General features: G+C 38.9%; 1 protein-coding gene across 6 annotated transcripts in view; it reads left to right on the forward strand.

Moving 5' to 3' along the window:
• Nucleotides 1-15924, forward strand: part of PPP1R9A (protein phosphatase 1 regulatory subunit 9A) — a 160427-nt gene that overhangs the window by 133104 nt on the left and 11399 nt on the right. For 5 of the 6 annotated variants that reach the window (XM_082752523.1, XM_082752520.1, XM_082752521.1 and 2 more), the window contains exons 12-16: nucleotides 4614-4771; nucleotides 5347-5647; nucleotides 9783-9870; nucleotides 9973-10050; nucleotides 13127-13325. In XM_082752523.1, the coding sequence (XP_082608649.1) occupies nucleotides 4614-4771; nucleotides 5347-5647; nucleotides 9783-9870; nucleotides 9973-10050; nucleotides 13127-13325 (824 nt within the window). The remainder of the gene's footprint in view (nucleotides 1-4613; nucleotides 4772-5346; nucleotides 5648-9782; nucleotides 9871-9972; nucleotides 10051-13126; nucleotides 13326-15924) is intronic. The other variant, XM_082752525.1, reaches the window with a different exon arrangement.

A 15924-nucleotide genomic window follows, 5' to 3' on the forward strand; every position in this document is an offset into this window, starting at 1 on the left:
GCTGTCTCTTTTCTAGTTTTTATTCAAACAATATAATGCACACTTCTTGTTCAGCCTCAGCTTTAGGTTGGTAGGATGAGACTGCATGTGCGCAGACGCATCCTGTCATTTTTACTCTGAAGCTTGTGTCTGTCTTCCCTAAAAATCAGCTCATGTAAAAATACATATTTTATGTATCCCTTAAATTAAAATGATGCAAGCACATATCTTTTTTTGTTGTTTTTTTTTGCTTCAGGGTGAACTGAGGTGTTTATCATATTCTTGTGTTGTAATACATTTGGGTCTAGCCAACAGATGCACTGGCCTGCCATGCCCACAGGAGCACGGCTGTCCCTGCCCGTAGGTGGTCTGGCCGTGAGGACATCGTGTCAGACTGCCTGGCTCCTCGGGCTGTCACATAACCTGATAGTGAGAGGCTTCCAGGAACATCAGTGGAAGCTACAGAGAGAAAGCAAAACTGTTACAGCCCGGAGTCCTTTGTTTTGCATTGGAATACCAGAAGCCTGTGGGTTGTGTTTCTTTTACAAATATTTGATTTATTCTGAGATTACAGAAAAGCTGATGAAGCCTTCAGTTAGTGGTCACGAGCTGTGTCCATGGCAGAGAATCAAGCTATTCACAGATGATCTGGAAGGAGCCAAGGATTTGAAACCTGGACAGTTCAGTGTTGACACCAGCTTGGACAGTCCTTGCTGATCTCTGCAAATGCCCCTTCAAGCCACTTTGATGGTTGTGCTGGGTGCCCTGGGATGCTCAGGGATGCATCAGTTCACAGAAGGAGGTTTTGAAATGTATCAGCCTGTACATGTATAATGGAAACGCAGTGGGAGGACAGGAGGTCTGCTTCCCACTACACAGTGGTACTGAAATAACACAGAGGGAAGCCCTCTGCAGTGAAGTGGTTCAAGGCCCTCTGAAAGAAAGTCCAATTAGAGTGTCTCCACAAGCAATATCGAACCTGTTATAACATTCCTCTGAGATATTTATCATGTTCCCTAGTGTGCTAGAAGATTCCTAGGAAAATACCCTTCCTGATGCTTTTGAGCAATTTTTTTTTGCAGCAGGCTGAACCAAGGTTAAGTTCAGAGCTGGCCCTGAGAGCTCACAGCCTGGCTCTAGCATGGAGGGAGCAGCAACCTGCAGGCCCAGGGGGTGGTTCACTTAAACAAGGCCAATGTGACCACTTAGTTAAATAAGTGTTTGCAGTGCCGCGTTGATGGTTTGCATAATTTGGGCAATCAGCAGAATGAGTATATGGGATTGTGTGCACCTGACAGAAAAAATATGAGAAGTTCAAATCATGACAATAGATGGGTATCCTATCAAATAACGTCAGAAACATAATTTTACACTATTTTCTAGTTTCATCTATATCTGGAGTTTAACTCTTACACAAAGAAGAAAAGCGAGACACCCTGCTGGAAGTCTTGCAGTGCTTTAAGACAACATGGATCTGCAAAAAGACATGAGTTTTAAAGGAGTCTTACTCTTCAGCTATGTAATGGACTTTACTAAGTCAGTCTGTGGCTCTGATTTCAAGAGACAGTTTGAGCTAAACTGACAGCTCATTGGTGTTGAACTGGGAGACCCCACAACATCCCTTTGTCTGACCACATGGTTCTGCTTCATCCACTGTCCTGCTGTAGCACTAGGACACTTGGTGCACTCATTCAATTCATCAGAACAACAGAAAATTGACTTAAGAAGGGAAGAAGTTGGAATGTCAGACTAAAATCAGATAGTTTCTTCTGGTTCCCTCATTTCAATCAGCTTGCAGAGGAGCTGAGGTCCAAATCCTCTGGTGGGCTGGAAGGGTGTCACTGGGAGCTAGGGGCTGTGGATACAGAGGAGAGAGCAAGAACTCTGCATTTTGGTGGTGGTGTTAAGTCACCGAGCTGTTTCCACCCAGGGCTGGATCATATTCTCTGAGAGATGGTCATCATGCCATGGAAAGCATTGAGAAATTTTCTGCTTTATGAAAGTTGATGGATTCAGCAAGGCTAAGATGTCTCTGTTTAAAGCTAAATGTCTTTGTTTAAAGCAAAGATGTCAGTAAGATTGGCTGCTAATTAATTAGTGTGTTAGGAATGCAGTACTTAGACAAGTAAATTAGCGTAACGGATTTTGATTTGATTTGTAGTTTGAGGATTGCCAAACGAAAAAGAAGGCTGAAACCATAAATAATCTATTTCTTGTCTGGCATAAAATGTGAAAAAAAAAAGTTTTGCCTTATTGCGGCCTTATAAAATGTTAACTTTGCCGAAATACTCAGATTTCATTTGAATAGATGATTGACAGCTAAGCAAACAGCAGTGATGTCAGCTCTATTTGTAGAGGCAAGTCATAGATGAAGTGTTTAGTATGCTTTTCCTCACAAGGCATTCTTGAATGGGGCGACTTTGAAACTAGGCAGATGAGTTGGCTTCTCAGTTCCATTTTTTATATGAAATATTTCTCCAACTTCTGTGCATCACATAATGGTGTTTGAGCAGCAGATGAAAGGGGAAATATGTAATCCTACTTTGTCTTCAAAACTGATGAAACAGAATTTCTTGTGTTTTCCAGCAGAAAGTTAGATGTATGAAGACAACAGGGAGTAAGAGTGAGAGTGTCAGTGTCCAGCTCTTTTATGATGATATAAAAAATAATGCAGCTTTGGATTTCCTTTGCATTTTAATCTTTTAAAGTACATACGGTGGAGTACAACATCTCCTACACAAACCCCAGGTGTTCAGAAAGTACAGCAACTCTGTAGGGGTTAAGAAACAGGATTGCAGAGTACATCTCCCAGCTTTCACACAGGTCTTCTGATGACTGTCTTGTTAATTTTTGTTGGGATAATTACTGCTTGTTGTAAATCTCTCAGAGGGTTTTGAGCTATTAGATCAGCATAATAACAGACCTAACAGTCCATGTCCTGCTCAACACAGTATAGTTGTTTGTCTAGCTGATCAGGTAGAAATTGAGCCCCTTCTGTCATGTACACATACAGCATATGGCCATCCCATTCCTGTCTTGAGTGACTGTAATTTGGGGTGCCTTTCATGGGTCTTCTGGATGGATTAATTTCATTTCATTTCAACTGTCATGATAAACTTCACTGAACATCTCTGGCAGTTGCCTGCAGTGAAAATTTATTTCAGCTCTCTTGGGGTCTTTCTGCAAAACTGTAGCACTACTTCACTAATGATTTTGCCAAAATATGTTGCTGTTAGAAGGTTGGAAACAGGCAACTACAGTACATGGTGATAATCACAATAATAGTCATGGCCTCTAGACTCCCACTAAGGAAAGGAGCCTGACAAAGTAGCTTCTGATGTGGTCTTAGAGCAAGTGAGGCAGGGCTGTATTGGTGTCAGGTGGCTCGTATTAATTGGTTTGTATTAGGGACCATGAGGCATGGTGCTGACAGCAACATTTTTCTTAGCTAAGTTTGCTTAAGTTTTTTGAGTTTGAAGGAACTCTGAATAAAGCAGAGAAGAATCTGCAAGAGGAGATGATGGTTCTGAGGACAGAGCAATAAAGGAGGAAATAACAAATGAGATTCAGTACTAATAAAAATGTGGTTTTGCTTGCAAAAGGGTTGGAGCAAACAGTTGGGCACCTTATTTGCATTGTCACATATAACTTTGAACAATGGACTACCTCAGCATCCAGAAGATGAGATTTCTCTCTGCTTTCCCCTCCTGTGAAGGATATTGTGACAGAGCAAGCAAGCTGTTTCACTGTCCCGAGGTCCAAAGGAATGAGTTCAGCACTTGTTTCGTAATCCCGAGAAAGGCTGCCTGTAAATAAGTCCAATTCCGAATGGTTATCTGATTATTTGGATACTAGTTGTATCACACCTTGTGTGCTACTGACTACAGACATTGCTCGTCTATAATTTGCACATATTGTACAAGGCTATTTGCAGGGCGCCTGGTACAGGAGAGAGCAAGTCATGTTCTCCAAATTTGTCAGCCATTCTGGTTATGATAACATATAGAGCAGCCTGAGGACGGCTCTGGATGTTTCTGTTGTAATTCAACAAGCAGCCTGCAAAACTGGTGAAGTTATAAGGGAGATGCTTAGTGAGGCAGCTGTGCAAGGAAGTTGCAGTCCAGTGTGTCCTCTTCGGGTGGCTCAAAAAGGCAGGATTGGGAATAAATGACTAGGCCTACTAGGTCTCAAGTGATATATTCATCCAGATGCTGGAAAATGTCTGTTGAACAGCAGTGAGATGAGGATTCCTTTGCTTAAAGATGTGATTGGGGAGCACTCTGTAGACCAAGCGCATTTAAGTAGGTCTGGGGGAGTATCTTGGACCTGCTTTCTGGGCTAGTGCAGCTATGCTGGGCAACTACATTATTTTGCTGTGGTATCATGTAACAATGGGAATAATCTCTAAAATTTTAAAATCTGCAGGTGATTCTTTGTGATGCAGCTACTAGATATGGATCTGTCAGTGGTTTACGTTTAGGTTTTTGTGTGTCTGCTAGCAATTCCAAAAACACATGTGAGTAAAACACGCAAAGTGCGTGTGTTAGCAGCTGCAGGCCATATCCTAGGAGAAACTAGTTTAATTCCAAAAGATACATATTTTACAAACAGCTTTAAATCATGTTCTCATACAGATTTCAATGAAGCAGTACCAGAAACAGAGAGACTGGACTCCAAAGCTCTGAAAACTCGAGCTCAGCTTTCCGTGAAGAACAAGCGGCAGAGGCCAACGAGAACAAGGCTCTATGACAGCATCAGTTCAACTGATGGAGAGGACAGTCTTGAACGAAAGGTGAGAAGGACTCTGCCCTCTCTCTCAGGCTTCCTTTGGAATGCTAGATTGCCCCTGTAAGTCTTTTCATCCCCTGTCTTTGTCCTTGCATTGTAGCACAGGCAGTATGCATTCCTCTGTGGCCAGTTCACTATGAATGCCCTTGAGTGATGTGTGAGTCCAGTCTCCTTTGAGTCAGCACACCTGGGTTTTTTGGTTGTGTTTTTTTTTTTCTGTTTTTAACAGGAATCCTGGCCTTCTTGATTTATGTGTGCTTTATAATGCAAAGTGGGTCCTTTAATTTATGCAGGAGGTGAAAGGAACTTAAGTCCTACATTTCTCTGTTTGTTAATTTGTTAACACAATTGATATGATATTTACTCATTGTTTTATCTGATTCTGACTTCTACCTGAAAGCAAATATCAATAAACAACACTATGTGGTATTAAAAGGTAATGAATGACATGAATTGCTAAAGTGCTTCTTACAAATAGAAGAATAAATAATGAATAAAAGAAGTGCATGTTCAAAGTAAACCTTGCTCTGATTGGTTACTAAATGGTATAACCTGCTTTATAATCTCTTATACCAACAGCCGTCAAACAGTTACAGTAGTCCCATGCACATTTCAAAATCACCACTGCCCATTTGTATGAGAGCATCCTCACCAGCATCAGATTCTGGTGCTTCCTCCCTCTCCCCAGTGGCTAGCAGTGCAGCAATCTCACTTGACAACCTAACTGAAAACCAAGAAGAAGGACAGCAGCACAAAGGAGGTGTCCTCTCCCTGTATGCCCGGGGACACACTCCACTTTCCTCTCCTTCAAAATCTGGGCACAGCTCTGAAGCATCTCCTTTGCATCACCCATCTGGCAGGAATGTTTTACAAGATAAAGGTATTATTATTTTTTACAATAAATTGGTGCATCAGTTTGCTCACTTACATCTAATTTATGAACTTCTATTTTGTACTACAACCATAGCAACTAGAAGGCCACCTTCTCATAACTGCTTTTGTCTACCTGGAAGTCAGAAAATTGCAGTTGACCTCGTATGATGGTATAAGAAAAGGACAAAGTTAAAATGAGTTCAGGAACAGCTATCTTTCTTCTTCTTTTTTTTTTTTTTTTTTTTAAAAAAAAAGACTCTGAAAAAGATATGGGGAAGTTGCCTTTAAGAAAATCTTCTCTGTTTTCTTCAAAACATAAAATTATTGGGCCTCAGGACATCTTTGTGTTAGAAACATGATTAACATATTGTACTTATTTGAATGATGTGATTTTGGCACTGCTAGATGCTTTTTTTGGAGGGTCAGAAAGAGTGTAAAGCAAGAATAACAGATTGTAGCTTTTAATTGCAGAGAGGCAACAGACTCTAGATTAAACAAGAGGTCAGTGGCTGGGGACTCTGCATTTATAGAAAGAAAGAGTGATTTGTTAGAAAAGTTGGCCACATTGCTAGATATTTCATTCAGATTCTTTGAATATAAGCTGCATGTAACATGATGCAGTGATACATAGTTGAAGTACATTTCTCAAATACTTGTTTATTCAGTGCATTCACAATACAATATTGCACAGAACGCTGAGCCCTCTGTTTCAGATGTCTTGAGAAGTCAGAATTAGCAATTTACAGCACATTAGTATTCTTGCCTATGCACATTGCATTCTCTAAGTGTAACATCAGCTAAAATACATGATAAAATTGTTTGTGAGTAAGAGCTGCAGGAATAGGCCTGGATAAGTTCAGAATAGTCTTTGACTAAGTGGAATTAACTGAAAAGAAGAACCCAATGAGGATTTTTGTTTGTCCGTGTAAATGAAAAGACTTTCCATTTATTTACAACCTATGTTTTCTTCATCGTCATACAAGGCTCTCATACCAATTCTTTAAAGACAGATTAATGAAGTTTTGTCTAATTTAGAATAGGTTAATATATGCTGGCGTTTTTAGATGGGATCTGAAATTGCTAGTCTATTGTATAGTTACTAATTGTATGCTTCTTCATGAATCAGGGTTAAATTCTGAGCCTGAATTTTGCAAGTGAAAAATAAGGGTGTGAACATAAGAACATGACTTTCCTGACTCCTCATTGTAAGCATGCCATTATTCTATCAATGGGGACATAACTCCTGCATTTACATCTGATGTATAAAAAATATCTTGATAAAAATTTGGTGGAGATTAGCCTTATAGTGTAAGGAATAGGGTGTTATACTCCACCTGCTGTGTTGCTTTTTCCTTCCCAGTTTAGGTTTGAAAAATAACCCATGTCTAAATAAGGAAGGGTTTCATGCCTTCCCCACTGTGATCATTACATAAACAACCAGTGTTTTTGGTTGTATCCAGATTCTAATGAGTATTGTACCCAGATTCTAATGGGTATGTGAAAACCAAAGCAGAACAATTTTCTTTCAAATTAAAAAAAAAAAAATCACTTAATAAATTTTACAAACTATATCCTAAAGCAGTTGTTTTGCAACAAGTGTTGTAGTGTTACTATTTTCATTGATTATTAATTGGGCTGTCAAACTCTAACATTGCAGAAAATTAAAAGAGTCATTCTGTTTGTTCTGTGTGTTTAGCTAGTTGTTTTTTGGTGTTTTTTTTGTTTGTTTTTTTTTTTCAGAGATAGAAAGAGAACACATGCATGTCCACTGATTAATCTCTGATTAGCAAATGTGAGCTTTAGCAAGATCATATTTTTTTTTCTTATGAGATCTTGAATGTTGTAGACAAGCTGAAATGTCAGGAGATCACTTCTGTTGCAAAATGGTGAAAATCTTGCTTTTGTCTTTTAAGCACGACTTTTTCATGTACAAGTGTGATTGATTCTTTTTTCTTCACTTCTGCTTGCTTTGTGCAACCTTGCGTACAAGGCAGCTGAAGTGACCGCTGTGGGCAATCCTCTGCTGATGTGAGGCTGACTTCAGCTGTGTTGTGACCTTGAGACAAGAAGTTAGGGCTAGGCTCCGTTCACATCCATCATCTGCAGATCACTTACACCAGCTCTCGAAGGCCAAAAGTGATAGATTAAATGGCTTCTGTGTGATTTATGCTGAAGAACCAGCTCTCTGTCACCCTCTCTGAAGAACTTGAGGGAGTCAGGGGAGGTGCAGCCTTCCAGGGTGGTCAAATGTCCCTCCTGCCCAGGCCCTGCAGTCCTGCTCCGTGGCCTCTGCCATGAGTACATGTATATGTACCTCCACATATGCAAGCTCCTGTAGGTTTAAACCTCTGCCAAAGCTGTTACAGGGGCCTAGCTCATCCACCTTCCCCTGTATCTCACAGCCAGCATAAATGCTTTTCCCAGCAAATCCTCACTATTCAAAGCACTCCAGCTGGGCCAAGCTGTGTGTGAGTGGGAGCAGAGTGATGTAAAAGCCTGACAGGAGCTGGCTGGAGCTGGTAGCTGCTATGTTTCCCTGCCGAGCTCTACAGATTTTTTCCTCTACTACAGAAGCAAAACCTCCAGTTACTAAATGTTTTTATTATTTGCCCACCACTAAAGCAGGGCATCTTATAGTTTCATTTACTTTCATTAAGATATTTCACCAAAAGCCCGCCACCCCCCAGCTCCCAAACTCCACTTGGCTGTGAGTACAGTGTGAAAAGAGGCATTGTGATCTTTTAGTCCTGAAAGTGGCAATTTTGACAGTGGTTAAATGAAAAGTATACCTTAAAGATGAAAGAGGAACCATGAGCAGATCTTTGAGGAGAAAGAGAGGAGTGTGCACAGTGTAGAGTTGGTGCAAAGTGCACCTTGCTTAAGGTTCTCCACACCCGCCATGGGGTGGGTTTCTTCTCAAGAGATGTTGACCTCTTGTCATTTTGTATTACTCTGTTGTTTTTTTTCCTCATGGGGAACTTTTATTTGTTTTCTTTTTTTGACATGAGGATACTTGTCAGTTGTTCTTGAGTGCTTTTGTTAACATAAGGTAACATTTGTTAGTAGAAATAGTATGGCCTTTGGAGCATGGATGTCTCAAGAGGCTTGTTTTCCTGCTTTTTCCGTAATGATTTATGAGTCACTTGCACACTGGATTTTGTACTTGAATGAAAACTTAGCCAAATATTATCCACAAAGCAACATACACTGTCCTGTGGTATTTTGGGCTGATTCTGAGGGCTTAACTTCTGAGAAATCCACAAACCTAGCAGTGTTTTTGGTTAAAAGCAACTGTAAATCTGAGGTCGCATTGTAAAGTCACCAAATCGCAAGTGACACGAATAACTGACCTTCATTTGCTCCCTCTAGAAGAGTTGGGAGCACTCTTTGTGCTTAAGAATCACAGAAACTGTGTCTGATTTTTTCAGCTGCTGCGTGTTTTAGCTGCCGTGTAGATTTCACAGGGTGTTTTGCATACTTAAGAGTCATTGTTTTTGCTTTATGGGTACTGCAGTGAGTTTCCTCTAGGTTTTAACAGTTTATGCAGAAACCATCAGAAATTGGTAGAGGTCTTAGGGCAAATTTATTGACTAAAATACTTTTTTTATTATTATTATTAATAGAAATGGTTGAATTTCAAGTTAAGTACTCATTTTAGCTGAGTAGTTAACAGATAAGTATCACCTAGCTTATCCATCATAAGAAGTACCCTCTGCTCCAAAGTTCAAGCAAGGATTTCAGCAATCATTTTTGAAGTAGAGTGCACTTACCACATGATTTCTGTAAAATGAGAACAGCTGAGTTCAAAAATGGATTTGCTGTAACATTTACCTGTAAATCCTTTTTGTTGTTTGTCTTGCTACATATTCACTAAAGCTCAACCAAATTAACTTTTTTTTTCATTTTCTTTGATTAAAATAAGATTTCTTCATGTGTATTTTCAAGTTGTGAAACTATGTTTGTATTACTTTTCACACCCATCTTAAAAATGAGAAGAATGCACATCTTTAAATTGTGTACATGTATGCATATCTAATTGTGAACAGATATACAAACTGTTCTGGATGGATGGAAAGTGGAATAGCTATCAGTAGCAATTAAAAATAATAATGTACATTCTCCCATGTACGAATGTATCCTAGATGGTGCCACATGTGCCCAGGCAGCAAGATCAACTCTCCCTACTATAGGGCATGCAGAAAAACTAAAGCGAAAACTTGCAGATCTTGGGTAAGCATTTTGTTACTTAAAATATACTATTTAATAAAATGAATGAAAGTAAAATTTGAAAAAAAAAAAAACATTTCCTAATGTTTTCTAATATTGTTATAGGGCTCCCTTGAGAAGGAGTTCAAACAAGGGCAAGAAGCGGAAAGAGAAAGAAGCTGTTAGGGTGACCTGTGGCAGTAGGTATGGGTAAAAGATGGAGTATGTAAGAAATGGTATGCCAGAAATACTGGGAAAACCTAATCATCCTGGCTGTTGGGAGTGTTAACAGTCTTACTGCCTTCAGATAATATGTTTTAAACTTTGAGGCAACCTTCTGAGCTTAGAAACCTAGATTTCTTAACTAAGAGAAGACTAACCAATAATCTAAAAACACTTGGAGGCTTGCATCACTTCTGCCATTGCATCCACTGATAGGATTTGCAGAAATACATTATTAGAGCTGGCCTACAAGATGCATACACACTCAGAATAAGTTAATAATACCATTGATCCAGAAATCTTAACACAGTTCCACGCGTTTTTTGGAAAAAGCCCCCAGAGCAAGGATGAGCAGCAGATATTCACTACAGCTTCACTGCAGTCACTTCAGGAATGCTTTCAGAAGAGTTTGTTTCTGAAGGTAAACATCATAAGTTGAAAGTAGATAGGAAAAATGCTGACTGCATTGGCCATGTCCCCAGCTCTCAGGCAAGGAATTGTGAGATCTGATGAGACCACATCATCAGCATCTAGACTCTGAATGAATAAATAAATGAACATTCAATGGCAGGAAGCAATCTTTTCTGCAAAAGCTAGTGTGGATTTTTACTGAAGGCCTCTCCTTGTATACTGATGAATCTGACACAGTCCCAGGTACCTGGTTCTAGGTATGAGAGGCAAGCATTCAGTTAAATGTTGGGAATGCTGAGCAAACACAATGCATTCTGAAAGTCCAAAGGACATAGCAACTCAAAAACTCTCTGAATAGGAAATAATGCAAAAGAAAACCTACATGGTAGAAGAGCTAGCTAAAGAAAGCAAAGTTCAAATGCTCCTCATAAAATGTATGCAGTTGAAAATCAGTATGTAACAGTTTGTGGAGTTTTGCTGACAGTCTAACACATGGAGGCCCAGTGACAAGTCTCCATAAATCACAGAAGCAGAAGAAACATTAGACTCTGGAGTTACCCCTTAGGCACACTGTACTGAATTGTCAATGTTGTAACGCAGCACACGTCCGTGTTCTGCACGGATCTGGCAGGATCTTCAGAGAACTTAGAGCAGTCACCACCTCTACGCGAGTGTCAGAAAAACTGTTGCAGTCGAAATTCCACTGGCATAAAGTGCTTGCAGTGTGCCCTGCAGTTAATGCTCATTATTTCCTTAGTGGAAGAGAGGGAGAGAGAGATTGTTAAACCAAATTCTCTGCACCTGTGCATAGCTGCAAGGCAGGTAGTGCCTTTAGGAGGGCTTTAAACACCGGGTAGCATTTACATACCAAGCACAGCGTGGGAGAAAGGAATACACACTTGTTTGTAGGAAGCACACCCCACAGAACTTGGTGTGTTCCTAATGCCAGCATGGTATGTTACAGATGCTTGTGAGATCCAATAGTTATCTTCCTTGGAGGAAGCAGATCACAGCATAGGATGATCAGCTGCTTATTAGACCATCTGATAAATCAGTTACTTGTATTGTTTGTTACTGAATATTTCTGAATTCGGATACAGTTACCAAAAACAGAGTTTAATGCTGCTTTCAAACTCAAAATTCATAAGCGTTTTTAATCCTCACTGTGCCTCTGTAAGCTGAAATGTTATTATTTCAGTATAACTTCTTAAACACCAGTTGTCACTTGCTTTGTTAGTAACTCCACAGAATTTGCCTGAGAAAAATGTGAGGATGTCTTCTTTACATTCCAAAGCTGTGTAAGATCTTTGAAACAAGGAAGATGATTAAAAGACAGCATCCTGTTATAATTACTTAGAGCAACTGATTGTCATAGGATTAATCATGCTGTCAGATGCATATTGCAAGCATTATTTTGCCATTGCCAAAAAGTAGCACTCAAAATCCTGAATTATTTCCTAAGACTACCACTCATGTTAAATATATTTTAAAAATCTCCCATTTAAGTAGAAAATACATAATCCCCACACTGGCAGTAGGTGATTCAAGCAACATCATTGTTTTTTTCTTTCTTTTCTCAAGCAATATCTGAGCATGAGGAAGGAGCACAGGACTGTGTCAGACACATCTACCTTTATATAGCAAAAGGGAGAAAGGATTCTTGTTCTGCTTCGCTGCCTGGGGGCATTCTGACAACCTCCATTTCATCCATACAGAGAAGAGGTTTCACAATACACAGAGCTAGGGATTATGTTCATCATGATTTAGAAGCTGTCCAGAAGGTGGAAGCTGAGGGGAGATTTATATGATTGCAGTTTACTGGTGGCTGCTAAGGGCAGTGCAAATTTCAAGCTCTGAAGCAGGCTTAGTTAACATTAATACAGAAGTTGATACAGATAATGTGAGAACATGATATACGCATAAGTTCTTTGATGTAGGCACTTGGAATAGATAACTTCAATTTGCATACTATGATGTTGACATGATATAAATATTTATAAAATGCCAATAATTCAGGCATTTTATTTCATAACTGTTACATTTGCTTTGATCACATTATCCATTGTAACATTTGTTAGTACAAAGAGAGAAGCTACTAATACTGCATAGGAGTTTCTATATTAGTATTTTTAATATTTAATAATTTTTAAATCTAGATCTCTATCAGTATTTAGGTGTTGTAACCAAGGTACATCTACGTAGTGGTTACAGGCACACCTGGTTCATTCTGCCTGTTGTCCAAATCTGAGCCAGACCTGTCTGGGAACCAGAGCCTGCTTGGGACAGTGCTCTCTGATCTATTTAATCGTGCTGAGATACCACCAGGGCTTGGAAAGGCACCAGCACAACGTGTGGCTTCTTGACTAGAGCTGGTTCACAACAAAACACAGGTCTTTTGGGTTGGCATCTTTCCCATTCTCTGGATACATGTTGTCTAAGAGAGCTTGAGTTAGAAAAAAATCAGAACACACTTTTTTCTTCTTTTGTTAAAAGAGAGATTTCAAGAATGCCGTTACCAGCTGCATGCCCCTCTGGTGATTAGTCACAGTTACGTGGAATGTCACTCTTTTTACAATTAACTACCTCTGTAGCATTTTTTTCATATTTTCTACTCTAACACAAATTCCTGCTCCTTTCTCTTAAACAGGAACACCAGAGAGATGCTGCAGAAATCAGCAAACACTAAATCTTTATCAGAGCGATCCTCCTCTCTCCCACACTGTGTACCATTCACATGGTATGGAGAGAGTGGCAAGGGATCCAATTCTTCCAGCAACCTGCCATCACCTACCAGCTCAACCGAACCTTCCTCTGAAAATATAAGTCCAGCTAAAAAAGGGTCAAAGGTAGAAAATAAAAACTACCTTATTCCCACTGTGTTGAGTGGCATAATTGGCTTCATGTTTCTGGAAAAAGAACAGGCCAATATGTTAGTACTACAATAAACAGTGCATGGTGTTCATTGTACGGTAACAGTTCATCTGAGCAGAGCATCTCCATCATTGTACCATTCCACATTCTACCTTTTTACTGTCTTTCTCCTAATGTACATTAATTCAGTAAACTAACTGTGGTGTGCTGTACTGTAACAAAAACAAGTGGTGCCAGTGGAAATTAGCATTTGGATCCACTGAACAAATGCTAGACTTGTGTATTCAATTGTAGATATTTTCTGCATTCTTCAGGACTGATTGTGGGAATACCTACGCATTTTTAACGTATTCAAATGAGATGTTTGCAAGTGAAGAAATGCTGTATGCTGTCAGTCATTTGCCTTTTTCTCCCCCAATAATGAAATCTGCTCGTCATGCATGTTGGATGTTGGATTTAATTCTATATGAAGATGCTTGAACTACAAATACAAACTATTGTGATTTAATACATCTGTGTGATTCCCTTCTATGTGCATGAATGTTTCAGCATGATAACTCATTAAATAACCCTTAGTTCTAGTACTGTACTTAGCTTTTTCATGTTTATTTTCACTTCTGGAAAATATTTCTCTGCCTGTATTCTCCTAACTTGTAGCAATTTACTTTTTATATCGGTCTGGTAGGAAGGAACAGATGTGGTTCTCAACTGCATATACAGGAATTTGAATCAGAAATGTAATTTCTCTGTCTGCTGCAGAGGCATACACATGCACATACCTAATAGCTGTTTCCACAGGTATTTCTTTTTCTTTTGGTGCCATAAGCTTGTGATACCTTACTTGTGCTGTGCACAAAGCCATGCGAGGTCACACTTGGGGTTTTGCCATATGGAAGGGAGAACAGCACAAGGTTGGCCCATGCAAGTCAGATTGAGAGAGAAGACCACAGATGAAGTCCTAAAATAAAAAATAATAATCATAATCAGCTACCTGGTTTCTTTTTAAAAGAAAGATGAGGATTAGACATGTAAATCTTGTTTGTGTTGTTAAACAAACATGTAAAGATAATTTTCAATTTGGGAAAAAAACGTACCCGTACCCTCTTACAGTTACTGTGAGGTTGTGAAGGTTGTTGTGTTCAGTTTTCCTTCATCCTGCTCTCTCATTATTATTACTAGCAGGCCTTGGCTATCTTGTGTTTTTCACACAGACAATTAAAAAGACTAAAATTCATTGTAAAAGTGAAACACAAAATAGGGTTAAAAGAAAAATCAGAGTACTTAAAAGGAAAAAAAAAATGTTCTTCACACAGCAGGAGTTAGAGTTGTTGAACTCCTGGCCCAAGAGTGCTGTGTGGTCTAAAAGTTTCCATATTGAGAAACCTGCTCAGATTTTCTTATCATCTACTGCAAAGAAATAGGAAAAGCAGGACCTTAATTCTAAAAGTAGGTGTGAGAAATCTGAACAGGAAAGTGTTTTGGTGTTCTGTGGTAAGGTTGCAAGTTCTTAAATTAACAGTATCTATGCTGTTATTTAGGATTTAAAGCACAGCATGATACCACTTATTCAGATGGATTTCCAGCAAACTGAAGAGGATGAAGACATGGTGTTTTGGAAGGCTTGTTTTTTTTTTGTCAGATAAAATAGGTCAAATGTCTTTGGGGGGGATAAAAGAATCATTTTTAGTTGTTCCTTTTAGTTTTGATGTTTGGATCATTTTTTTTAAAACTGATTGTCAAAGATAAATCAAGTTTGATACTTATTTAGGTGATAGGGTAGAAATTAGAGGTCTCAAAAGAGAATAGAGGTCTGTATCATCAACTGTATATTTGATGTAAGTGGAATATTAAATTGTTGATATTTTTTAGATTTTTTTTATGGTTCCCAAGTCAAGCTTTCCCAGTCTAACATGTTAATTTTTGTATTCTTCTGATGGTAATTTTGCTGCATTTCTGAAAAAATGTGCACACTTCTGCTATTCTTTGCTAAAAGGTGTGGTATTTGTCATTCTTAAGAAAAAAATGTTTTATGGTTATTATTCCAGTCAATAACATTCAATACAGTATTTGAAGATCTCTTTATTTTCAATTTCCTTTTTTTTTTTTTCTAAAGGTTTAGGCAAAGAGGGAAGAATCAGAAATGGGTTCACAGGATATTCTCATTGCTCTTTCAGTAGCAGTTTCCACTTCTCTCTGCTAATTAATCCTCTGTCCTATTCTTTGTACTACTGCGTGCGCCATGCTTGTCCTAAATATTTGGAGGACAGCAAAATGCTATCGATTAACCGGCAGAAGCAATAATACAGCTCCATGATGATAGACAGTATCTTAAGAGGAAGTCTATAAATTGCTTTCAGGCCATTTTGCTGCTCACTGAGACATTAAGCCAGCAAAGATGTCTCTGGAAATACACAGTGGCAAAAAATATTCTATGTATTCTATAAATCATTAACAATACAAAAGATTAGGCTTCCTCACGTGTATTGTTACTGTTCTGGTAAATAATTGATATCACTCCTGACCTATGCCAACCTGGAAGACAGAAAGCAAATTTCCCTTTTAGCTACATGTTTG

The sequence above is a fragment of the Aythya marila genome, assembly GCF_965140915.1.
Source record: "Aythya marila genome assembly, chromosome: 2".
NCBI lineage: Eukaryota > Metazoa > Chordata > Aves > Anseriformes > Anatidae > Aythya > Aythya marila.